At 36.4% G+C, this 12012-nt stretch overlaps 1 protein-coding gene across 3 annotated transcripts in view; it reads left to right on the top strand.

Annotated features, from left to right (window-relative positions):
• The window catches only part of PDE10A (phosphodiesterase 10A), a 343886-nt gene extending 333568 nt beyond the window's left edge, over positions 1-10318 (top strand). For all 3 annotated transcript variants that reach the window (XM_058019880.1, XM_058019879.1, XM_058019878.1), the window contains 2 exons: positions 1200-1288; positions 5620-10318. In XM_058019880.1, coding sequence (XP_057875863.1) covers positions 1200-1288; positions 5620-5737 — 207 coding nt within the window. In that variant the 3' untranslated portion in view covers positions 5738-10318. The remainder of the gene's footprint in view (positions 1-1199; positions 1289-5619) is intronic.
• The last annotated feature ends 1694 nt before the right edge of the window (positions 10319-12012 follow it).

Here is a 12012-nt window from a genome sequence, read left to right as displayed (position 1 = left end):
CAAACAAGAAGAAAAGAAAAAATCCAGAACAAATGGGAAGAAAATGAGGCAGTATATGAAATAGTGTGGATGAGCAGACATCCCATCTGTATGTAGCCTTGCCTTCTAGCCAGCTGCAGTTTCTTTCTGTTGGTTGCACTGTAAGTACTTCATCCCTGTAAGTACTTCATCTGGCTTCACAGCTCAGAAAATGTATCTTATTTTTATTTAAAGTACACAGAAGACTTGGTTACATAGCAGTATGGGATGAATCTTTGTGTTGATGAAAACAAGAGTTGCTCTTCCATTTCTGAATAAGGATCAACGTTTGGACTATTAAAAAAAAGAGATATTATAAAATGCTTTGGTCATGGTATAATACATAGTATTTCACTAAAAGGCATTTGAAAATTCCATCCAAAGAGGGGCTCATAGTACACTATTGCAACTATCATAAGAGTCTGGGATAAGTGAGGGATGTTATAATGATTCTGAATGCAATCTGTCATCCTTGAAAATATATAAGTAACATTTTCTAAAAATTTCATAATGTCATGACAATTCAGCTGTGACATCGTAGCTGTCACAGGGCCCTAAGTCTCTGAGTCAGATATCATTAAAAATGTGCTCATTTAGTTTTCCCTTTTTCCCTAAATGTGATAATGGTAAAAATGTATTATTGAACTGTGTACATGATCATTGATCACGCTGCACACCATTCACAAGTGTGCAAAGCCCACAGCATTTTAGTATACTGAGCTATGCAAGCATATCCTGCAGGACATCAGAACAATCCGTAATCTGACCATGTTTTGTGAATGCTGCACAACCTTCCTTTTTTAAAAAATAAAATCATCACATGAATAATGTTTGCAGAAATGTCTCTAACATCTCCACCTACTTCCTGCTGCTACTGACACCAAACAGGTAGACATATCCTGAACAAAAGAAATGAATCAATTGAATAATAAAAGGTTCTGTAGAAAACCTTACCTGAAGCAGCCATATCAGTCATAAAAGAAAGGCATGTAAGCAGCTTGTAAGTACCAAAGATTTCACTGTTGCTGCTTATTTTAAAGCATTTGGATGTTAAAGGGTGATGCAGAAGTGTGAATAACTAATACAAGTAGTAATTAAGTGAAGAGCTTTGAGCTGTTAGCTTCCAGTATTGTAGTTTGGCAAAAATTAAACTATTTTTTTAAATTTCTTGTTTTTCATAGATTGGGTTCTACAATGCTGTAGCCATCCCATGTTACACCACCCTTGCACAGATCTTTCCTCCAACTGGGCCACTACTCCGAGCATGCAGGTGAGTAAATGTGCATAGCTGATACCTTGGTCAAGGACAACGCAAGAGTGCTTTGCAAGTTTGTCTGGAAATACAGATTTTTAATTTTAGAATTTGCATGAATATTAATAGGGATACACATCATCTCACATCGATGTATTCAGAAACCGAGAGGTGATAACTGCTGTCAGGGACTATCTACTGTAGATCTACAGACACAGCTGATTAAAATGTGTTAGATGCCAAAAGCATTTAGAGAGAAACAGTTCAGTGTTTGTGCATCCCTGTCTGCTCTGGCTCCGTGTAATTTCCCTCTGTCCTTTTTACTTCAGCGTGGTTCCCACAATAAAAATTGGCCAGTATTCTCTTTACTTAAAAAATATGTGTTTGGCACGTGGATTTATTTCATATCATGTAATTTCTATTAAAAACCAGAAAAAGAAATATCTAGAAAATATTCAGCAGTTGATAGCATAGGAGTGGTAATACTGGGGTATGGGAGAAGCAGATGTAACTTTCTCCTATAACACAGTGGGTGTGGAGCTTGGGTTGTTCTGGAAAAGAGGCAAGAATCCTTTGTGTTGGCTGCTTCTCCATTGGAATGATGGTGGATTGCTTTGTAAGTAGTTCTGTCCAGTAATTATATCCTGGGCCTTAGCAATCTTTCCTGACAAAAAGTTTGCTTCATGAAAATTTTCAGGTTAATCCATATTTTCTAGAAAACCCCAGTTGTTTCATAAAATGTCTGCCATCTCTAGTCGTATCGAGTGGTTAAAGGTCTGTTTTTCTATGCTCTTACTAGTATTCTCTCATATTTTTTGTTATGTTGTGGTCCCTAAATTCTATCTTACATCGAACTTTTTCTTTGTCCTGTATGACCTCCTTTTGTGGATCTTGTGGACTAAATTATTTCTGTTAAGTAACAGACAAATGCCTTGAATTAATGTAGTAGTTAGCAAAACAATTTCATTCACATATAAGCACTTTTTCATATAGCTGAGAGAAGAATATGTAGGTCTGTGTCATTGTTAGAGAGGACCACCTTATGAAAACAGTGAGTATCTAGGAGCCATCATTAGTAGTCATCTGCCACTAAGGTACCTTTGCTGGCATGGCTATGCAACCCTTAGATGGATGTGGAAGGAATATTCAGGAGGATTGGAAACTATACCTCTGTAGTTTTTACGTGAATGGGGCTACAGCTGGAATTTTGTTTAGTGCCTATGCTTTAAGGAGAGTAGATAAAGACATGAACAAACCAGAGAATCTAAAGAGCTGAAGGAATGATTTGAGATCTTAGTAGAGAGAGACTAAGTAATGCATTTGGTTTATCCAAGAAAATTATAGACTCTCAAAATGGTTTGGGTTAGAAGATGCCTTGGAAGAGATCATCTAGTTCAGTCTCCCCTCTGTGGGAATGGACATCTTCTGCTAGAGCAGAGCCCAGAGCTTCATCCAACCTGGCCTTGAACACTTACAGGGATATGTCATCCACAGCTTCTCTCAGCAAGTTGTTCCAGTGCCTCACCACCCTCTGAGTGAAAACTTGATCAAAATCAAATTTTTATAACACTTAATGGAAGCTGGGCCTTAGAGAGGCTAGGTGGAGTGTTTCAAACTGCACATTATCTTTCACAGGAGCAGCAATCTTGGAAGATAAATATCTTTGGATTTCTGGCCATGTGGATATCCCAATGAGGCTTATTTGCAAAATTGGCCTGTTTTACTTGGTGGTTCATCTTTTAGAACTCAGATGAAGATATTTAAAGTTGAATTGTGGGTATCAAACACCCGTGTAAGCACTGCTCTAGATAAAGGGTCTCCCTAATTCTGAAGGTCAGGCATGAATGTCTTTTCAAGAGTTGGTTTCTCTGTAGAAGGTGTGATGTCTGAAGTAGAAGCAGACTCCTGGCAGAGATTATATGATTGTTTTTATATTCCAGAAATTATGTTTGTTGTTTGTAATTCAAATTGTTATAATGGTACTTCTGAAAGCTACACTGCCACAGTCTCCACACTGGACAGAGCTCTGGACAGATGGCTCCCTGTCTTGCTGTTGTGCATTGTTTAGTTTAGATTGTGCTAATGCAAAACTGAAACATAGATGAGTAGATAAAGCCTCTGCAGGACTAAAGAGCTTCTTGAAAATCCACACCCTGGCATAAAGTCTTCTGAGGAGCAGTTTGGTAGTTTTGTCTTAGCCTTGAAATTATCCTCTGCTTTTTATTTGAAGAGAATGAAGAGGAAGTTTGAGGGTTAAGACTTGGAGACGGAGAACAGGAAGTCAGAACACAGATATAACTTCAGGTGCATAGGCAGAAAAAAAAAATTGATGTTATTGCAGGGTCTAGAATATTCCAGAATGTTTCAAATCACTGATTTTGCTCTACATTTTTGTTTTTCCTTTATTTTTGATGGGTAATGTTATTTGGTGTGATCAGAGTGAAACAGCCTCATTTTTTTTTGGACTGAACCAATGTTTATATCACCTCTTCACCAGCAGGGCTCATTCTTGAACACAATATTTAAGCTGCTGTGTCCTTGTGTTCTTTGAAACTCAGACACCAGCTGCAAATAATAGCAGCAAAGGCAGCCAAGGCAGCATGTCAGCATCAAGGCTTTTATTTTTAGAACCTCTGGGCATTTATTACAGACATTAGGAGCCAGGGCTTCATTGGGAGCTCAAAGGCAAATGAATCATATTATCAATACCTTACCAAAAGAAGAAAAGAAGAATTCAGCACTGGTTTTCCATAAAGTAAGGTAGTCTAGAAGGTTTTCATGTCTGGTAATTTATTCCATATTTTTAAATGTTTTCTTTGTCATCCTGTGTAGATCAAAGCTATTAGACCACCTGTGTTACATGTATTAGCCATGTACTCAGTAGGTCTACAAAAGTGTAAATACATGGTAGTGTATTTATTTGGAGGATGAAGTGATTTTTTTTCCCCCTTTTACTTCAGACCATATAATTTGAAACTATTTTGCTTGTGCTTTTGGGTCTCTCAATTCTTAATGAAATTTATAATTTTAAAATATTTTGGCTGCAATTCTCATTACTTTCCCAGGTCCAGGAAGGAGACAGAAATAGTGACGCTTCATTTTTTCTCATACTTAGTGCCTGATTATATTAACTGAGGCTCAATGTCATATTAATGCTGGCTTCATAAGTTGCAGTTGGCCTGAAGCACTGGCAGAGCATTTTCCTGCAGAAAATGGTGCAGGGGTTACCCTAGAGGGCACCAGCCTTCTTTGGTAAACTTCATCTGATCATGCCTTCCACTACCCCCAGAAAGTGCAACATTTTCTCCTCTTACTTATATGCTGTGCTTTCAGATTATTTGCTGTTTTAGCAAATGTTTTGACATGGCTATGACATAAAAATCAGAAGAGCTCTGCCACATAAATTCCGATGTAATATCACGGTGTGACATACCATGGGACACCTTTTAGTACTGTTGCCACCCTGTTTGTTTACCAAAGGCATCTAAGAACTGTTGCTTTAGTAACTAGGGATCTGACAGGATGAAGGTGAAACATTTGGGTTTGCTGTCTTTCTGTATGTGTTTGAAGACTGAATGTTGAGATTTGGCCATTGGTTGCAAGGCCTATCATCAACACAGACTTCCCAATCACTAGAGTGGTACTGGTGCACAGCAAGTAAGACTATGGGTTTGTACCCCCTTCAGATCATTAGAACATTACCAGCTTCATTTCTCATCATTTTGTGGCTTATGAACAGAATTGTGAATTTAAGGATTGGCCAGGTTGTGAGGCACTAAAATACATTTATATCTCAAAGAAGGGGTACCCTTTAAATGTAGTAGACTGCTAATATGATTATCACAATAGTAGTTGAAAATTGATACTATGATCCTGGTATGCAACATTTTATATACTGTCAGGCAGCCCTTTTGCAGGAGTTTCAGAAAGCTTAATCTATCTAATCTATCTGCTCCTGTGCTTCAGAGTGCTGTTTCAGAGACTCTGCAGTCTTGTATCTCTTGGGTCACAGCTGGGCTTTCCTGCAGCCATGAGGGCTATAAATTTGTCCTGGAAGCAGGTGGTAACCTCTCACTTCAGGGCTTGCCTTGGGGAAGGAAGGTGTACTGTAGGCTAGGAGAGAGTTGACATGGATATGAGTCATATAGAATTACCGAATGGGATAGCTGAAGCTGAAGGTTGAAATAATGTGTAGATGATGAAAGCTTGATGACATACAGATACTAATATAAATGTACTTACATAAATATAAATCTCAAAGTATAGTGCAGCAGACATTATTGTGAGGAAGAAGTAAATCCCAGTCAACTTATGAGCAGTATCTTACCTTCAATTTTTTGCATCTCCAGGGACAATCTTAACCAATGGGAGAAAGTAACGAGAGGTGAGGAAGCCTCTATATGGATTTCTTCTCAATCCCTTGCTCCTGGGACCTCAGATTCTCTTCCTGTGAAGATTGATGACTGAACAGCAGCAACAGATTGCTTTAACCTGAAAAGCACCCCTTCTTGTTTTGGGGATTGTTTTTTGTTTTGTTTCATTTTTATTTGAAAAAGAAAAAAAAAAAAAAAAAAGGAAAAAAGAAAGCTGCAAAATGCTAAGAAGTAGACCTGCCTGGGAAGGTAACACCCATGGAGTTACCTCAGCTAAATGACTCTGGCAGCCAATCTCCTGACCTACACCAGTGACACAACGTAAGCAGAGGGAAAATGACAACCCAGATGTTTGAAGTCAGCTATCAAAAGAGAACTTACAACTTGTGAATATAAAAGACTGGCCTTATCTCATGGGCTACATTGCTGAGGCCTTAATTTAAAACTGATGGGGGTGGGGGGGAATCTTATGGGGTACTTCTAAATTGTATCTTTCTAGTAAGGGTTTCAATGGTACTTTTATTATACCGTACTGTGGCTGGCTTTAACACCAGTGTCACTTGGGAGTTCTTGGCTATAAATAGAACAATATACCCATTGCTATTGTGAATGTTTATGTGTGATCTACTTGTAATCAGTTTGAACTCCATCAGAATCCTTGGAGACTATAATTTATGCTTAGGTTACAGTGAATTCTCTTGCTGCAAACTAAAGGAAAACCAACATTCAGGTTAAAGTTTTAAAGTACTTCATTAAGCATCATGATGCCAGTTGTCTGTCACTCACAAGGGAAATGTTGATAGAACTAGTGATGGTGCTTTGTTCTTTAGGATGTTTTTTAAAACTAGGCAACTCCTTCCTTAAAGCACTGGAAGTACTGGTTAATTATCCCCGATATAAGAGGGAGTTTCAGGTTGGAGTTGTTGTATCCATAGTGACAGAAATATTGGATTAAATTTAAATGTGACAGCAAAGATTTCCTTGCCTAGCTCACAGTTAAGTAAAGTCATAATTTTTATTTCTACCTGCTGAGCTGTATTTTAAAAGGTATTGGAGACATACCTGAAGTATGCTATCTGCTGGGAAGAAAAGGCTTGTCAGAAAAGTCAGGTCTGATGAGAGGGATTGTGGTACCATCACAATAAATCAAAAATGTTTTTTGTATCGACTAGCTTTTGTGTTGCACAGTAACACTGCATGTCTTCAACTGCTTTTTTCCCCCCACCCCAAGATGAGTGAAATTAGGAAACTTCTCCATTTGTCTGTTTGTTTTTTTCCCCTAGTTAGAGAAATTTCAAAGTTTAGAAATGCCTTTCTTAGTGAAAGAATAGCTGACTGAAGAAAAGTACACTAAATGGTGTGTTTACAGTTCTGTGCTGACTTAGGCCTCAGCCTTACAAGCTTATGCACAGACTTACATGTAATGCCACTCTTATAAATTTAGTGCAATTGTACAGAATATGTTTCACAACACTTAATTTGCCTTTGTGTTTCTCTTAGAAGTAATGAGAAAAAAAAATCTTCATAGTAATCCACACAGTAGGTGAAAACACAGTCTTTGCATACCTTTCACATACAGCCTATAGTGCATTATGTGCTTTTTCACAGATAATGCACTCTTGCGGAGGTTCCGTGATAACATGGCCATTGTGTAACTGCAACACAGTTGCAACAGTAGTGACCTAAAGACAGAACACAGCTTTTCTTTCTCCATCTCCTGTCTTTTGGGCTCTATTGCTCTAATAGGCATGCCAGCTTTTGGGTTTCATGTGAACAACTTGGCCTCCTGAGTTTTGCCTTCTGTTATGGTCGAGCACATGCCAGTATCTGTTTATGTGTACAGTGCGTGATCCGTAGTCGCATAATGTATAAATGCACCTAAGCCTTTGCTGTACATAGAGATCCCACAGGCTGAGAATTCAGTATGAAGTTATCTTATTTGTGTGATGCATGTTACCTAGCAACAGCCCCATAATTTTTTTTTTTTCTTTTTAGCTTGCCTTACCAATTCTAAGTGCAGAAATTCTTTGGTAATCACAGCAAACTGGTTTGGAATTGGAAAAAAAAGCAAAAAAAAAAGAAGGAAAACATGACAGGAAACAATTACAGCAAAGTAGAACGAAAAATATGTCATGCTGTGTCCTCTACTTTACTCCGTAGCCATTCTGTTTCAGCTAAATAATGCAGATGCACCCTTTTGTCCAATAAGAGTACTTTTGAGACAGAATCCACCATTCCTAATTTACATGGAAATTATCCAAATCTATGATGACTACAGAAATGCTCATTGAAATTCAGATACCTCAGCACCTCAGCAACTGGATGGAATAGTTTTCTTTGCAGGCTAAATATGTTTACTTAAGCATATTTGCATTAAATATATTGGCCATTATTTTCCCTTTTTTTTTTCCCCCTTTCCATTTAAAAATGCTGATTTAAAAGCACTGCAAAAGTATTCCTTATCACACTAGATCTGTGTGTATGGAAAGCTTTCTTTTACTCACTGACAGTAAAGATAACTTCACTAGTTCTGTTTCCTGCCATTAAAAATGTTTGGCAGTATCACACACTGTTATGTTTTGAAGTTTGTAAGTACTGATAGAGGACATGTTTCCCTGGCAGATTTATCAAATTGGCACTAAGTTGTTTTATTAACGTCACAAGTGAATCAGCAACTGTTTCTATCATACAACTATCCAAACCACATAAAATATGTTTGCTATAGTATAATTTCTATTAGAATTTTTAAAAATTGGCTCCAGTGGCTGTGATTTGGTTTGATTTCCCGGTGTGTAAAAGGAGAAAGGTAATGACAAAATATTACTCCTTGTTATGACTTAGACCAAAAACATAGTCATGATGAGCTGATTTATTTAAGCAAATGTAGTCTGTCTTAGCATTTACAGAATACAGATTTGTGTGTGTAAATGTTTTGAAAAAAAATACTTGTATCTGAACTTCCAAAGTCAAATCCACCAAAAGTTAGAACTTTGGAGCTGCATTTGAATTTGATGAATCAAGCACATCTTGAGATTTAACTGTTCAAAGTTCTGGACTCAAACTTACAGTTTATTAAGACATCTAGGTTTGTAAGACATCTGACTCATTAAGTTAAATTATCTAAAGTCACTCCTCCTTGCAGTTTTACCCTACTAAAACTCATCTTGCTCAAAAGAATGTATAAAAAGTTTAACAGATCATTCCTTTCCTAGAAGTCTTAGATTTTATGTTCTTAGAATTGCATTTTTCTTGGTAATAATTCCAGCTGCTTTTCCCTCCTACGTCTAGTAAAGGTAAAAACACTGTTTGAAACGGTAACTGAGCATTTCTAGTGTATTATGAAAATGTGCCTGAAAGGTATGCACTAAGTGAGAAAAATAGTTGACGTAGCATGATGCTCATCTGAGATGTTGCATATTTTATTACAGCATGACAAATTCCATTGTTACAATTAATTTATTAATTTTGCATGATTCTACAACGCTCTACTGTAATGATTCGACTCATGGCAGTAATTTTTTTTCTGTAAGTAATCATTAGAGAAATGAAACAGGGTTTTTTAGCTGGAGTATATGATCAAGCATATTGAATTGGAGAGGACATGCAGAGTGGAATTCGTCTTTTTATGTGGCACAGATTTTTTTCCTGTGTAAACTTAAAACAGTGTGATCAATTTGCTGTGACTGCACTTAGAGCATATAGTGTTAAAATTGTAGGAGTAGCAAAAAGCACTGTTCATGTTAAAAAATAGAGATTATTAGATGCTCAAATCAATCATGACCCTCTTGAAATAATGCATTTGCCTCAAACACTGTGATATTGGACCAGTTCTGTGAAGTGGAACAATTAATTTATTAATTCGAAACACAAAAAAGGCTTTCTGCACACTACTACAAAGAAGTTAATGTTCAAACTTTAGGTTCTATATCCCAATCTAGCAAAGGCACATCATAACTTTTGTTTGCTTTCTGACCAAAAACTGTGCTCGATTGTAATACGGGTGTATACTCTGTCAAATAAACCTAAAATAATGGACTGCTTTCTAGGGTAGATCAAACTGATTTGTAGAGTAGTTTCATAAATATTCCAAATTCAGGTTGGGCTGTAATGTGGAGAAGACAGAACTTCAAGGTAACAACATTCAACTTTACTACATTTAGTGAGCTGAAAAATTTGTTTTATATATATATATATTTACACACACATATATATATATATATATGATACATATAAACTATCTTTGTAAAAATATGCAAGTGCAATAATTTAAAGAGGTCTTAACTTTGCATTTATAAATTATAAATACTGTACATGGTGTGTAATTTTTTTCATGTATTCATTTGCAGTCTTTGTATTTAAAAAACAAACCTAAACCTTTACTATTACGTTTGTACAATAGAACAGTAAGCATTTATTATGATATAGTTAAGTTGTAAATAAATTCACAAACCAAACAGCCAGTACATATGCATATATGGGTGTCCTATTGTGAAACCTGTTTTTGCTTTTACTGCTGGCTTTAGCACAGCAAGACGACTTCTGTGGATATGTAATTATACATATAAATATATGTATGATACATAAAATATATTTAGAAATGTTCATAATTTTAATGGATATATCTATACATATACTTTGGTGTGAATATTACTGAATACAGAGTTTTTTAATATTATTTTTCATGTTTATTTTTGCTATTATTGGGAGTACAAGTGAGGGATGGGAACGTGTGTGCATATATGTGTGTTTATACCACAAGTAAAACACAGCACAAAGTGATTCAAAATACGATGGAGTCTTTTGAATAGGCAGTGCTTGTTGTTCCCTGTATTTGCAGTTTCCTGCATAAGGTATGTTTTCCCAACATAAGATTTTTTTTAAATATAGTTATATCACCTATTGCAGGTTCACTTTGTCACAAACTGCAAAGACATCTCCTTTTCTGTTTGCTCTCCTGCTGCCAGGAGCTTGCCTTGCTGTTGATGGACAACTTCCATCAGAGAGAGATCCTTGCTTTGCCACTGTCTAATGTCAGTGCAGCTGATACAGAATCATTTGCTACCTTTGGGAATTACTGGGACACTTAGATGCTGAATTGCAAAAAAAATAATCCTGCACCCAAATTTGTAAGGTCTAGTCCAAAGCAATATTGGGCTTTAACAGCTGCCAGTATCCTGAAAATACAAGGTAGGTTCAGAGAACTGTAAAGCAAAATTCTGACCAACACATTAAAAAAGAAATTAAAAAATAGCTGAAAAAAATAAGGGAGAAAATTAAATCTGTGTATTTCTCCACTTACTATTTACTCTTGTGACCAGTCCTTCCAGAAAGCTCTGTTTGCTGCAAGGGCCAGCTTTTGTGCTGAGAGAGAAAATGCACTGACATTTAATAATTTTTATAGGGTTTGTTCATTAAATTTAAAACTTTCTGAATTATTTGGAGGGAAAGGCAATAGAAGAGGAATGTTTCTCTACATATGATTAATTAGTACTTTCCACCTGTTTCTGTATTTTTGGCAAGGATCTATAGGCTGACATCAATTAATAACTTTCTGGACAAGATTTTAAAATTGGTGGCAGTCAGTCACGTGACTTTTCATATTTTTCTGCTTGTTGTGCGGACTTAGCTCTTGTAGCACAACATGGTGCTTTGCTGTTGATGGTCACTGTCCATTTGGTGTGCTTTCCTTAGAATTTTTAACCCTTTGACATTGAAGAATGTAATCAGAAACACACAAAAATCAAGCCTGGGTATATTCCCTTGCAGATAATGGAAAATATAAATGTAAAAGTACCTTAACTTAAGCTTATTGATATTTGAAGAGGAAATTAGTATTGCTGTTGGTCTTGAGGAAGTTTGAATTTGTCTTATTTGAAAATATCCAAGAGCTCTGGGACAGAAATATCAATGGCTTTCACCTACTCAACAAGTATTGGAGATTACATTGTTATACTTATTTTGCTGAAGTCAAATACTAAGGGCAAAATTCCCTTTCCTCAATCCATATTCTGTCTTCCTGAGGTTACAGAGAGAAGTTTTTTGCAGTGTTTCAGTAGCATTCTGGAAGGGCTGCCTGTACCACAGGAGCTGCTTACAAAGATGAAGTTCTTTGTCTCTGGGCCAAGCATGACTTACAGAGAAATGCGTCAGAAGGTAGCTCACGTGTGCATTAAAGCTGTTGTTTAAAAGTCTAAAAGAAAGGAGAAATATCAGACTCTAGAAATATGGAAAGAATGAATTATAGCAGATAAAGTTTTTTGGTTTTGCGTTTGTTTGGGGGTTTTTTGTTTATTTGTTTTTTGGTTTTCTTTTTTTTTTTTTTTTTTTTGTTGTTGTTTTTTTGTAACATTGCTGACAGGACTAAATGAT

The sequence above is a fragment of the Melospiza georgiana genome, chromosome 3, assembly GCF_028018845.1.
Source record: "Melospiza georgiana isolate bMelGeo1 chromosome 3, bMelGeo1.pri, whole genome shotgun sequence".
NCBI lineage: Eukaryota > Metazoa > Chordata > Aves > Passeriformes > Passerellidae > Melospiza > Melospiza georgiana.
This window is presented reverse-complemented; position numbering and strand designations above follow the sequence as displayed.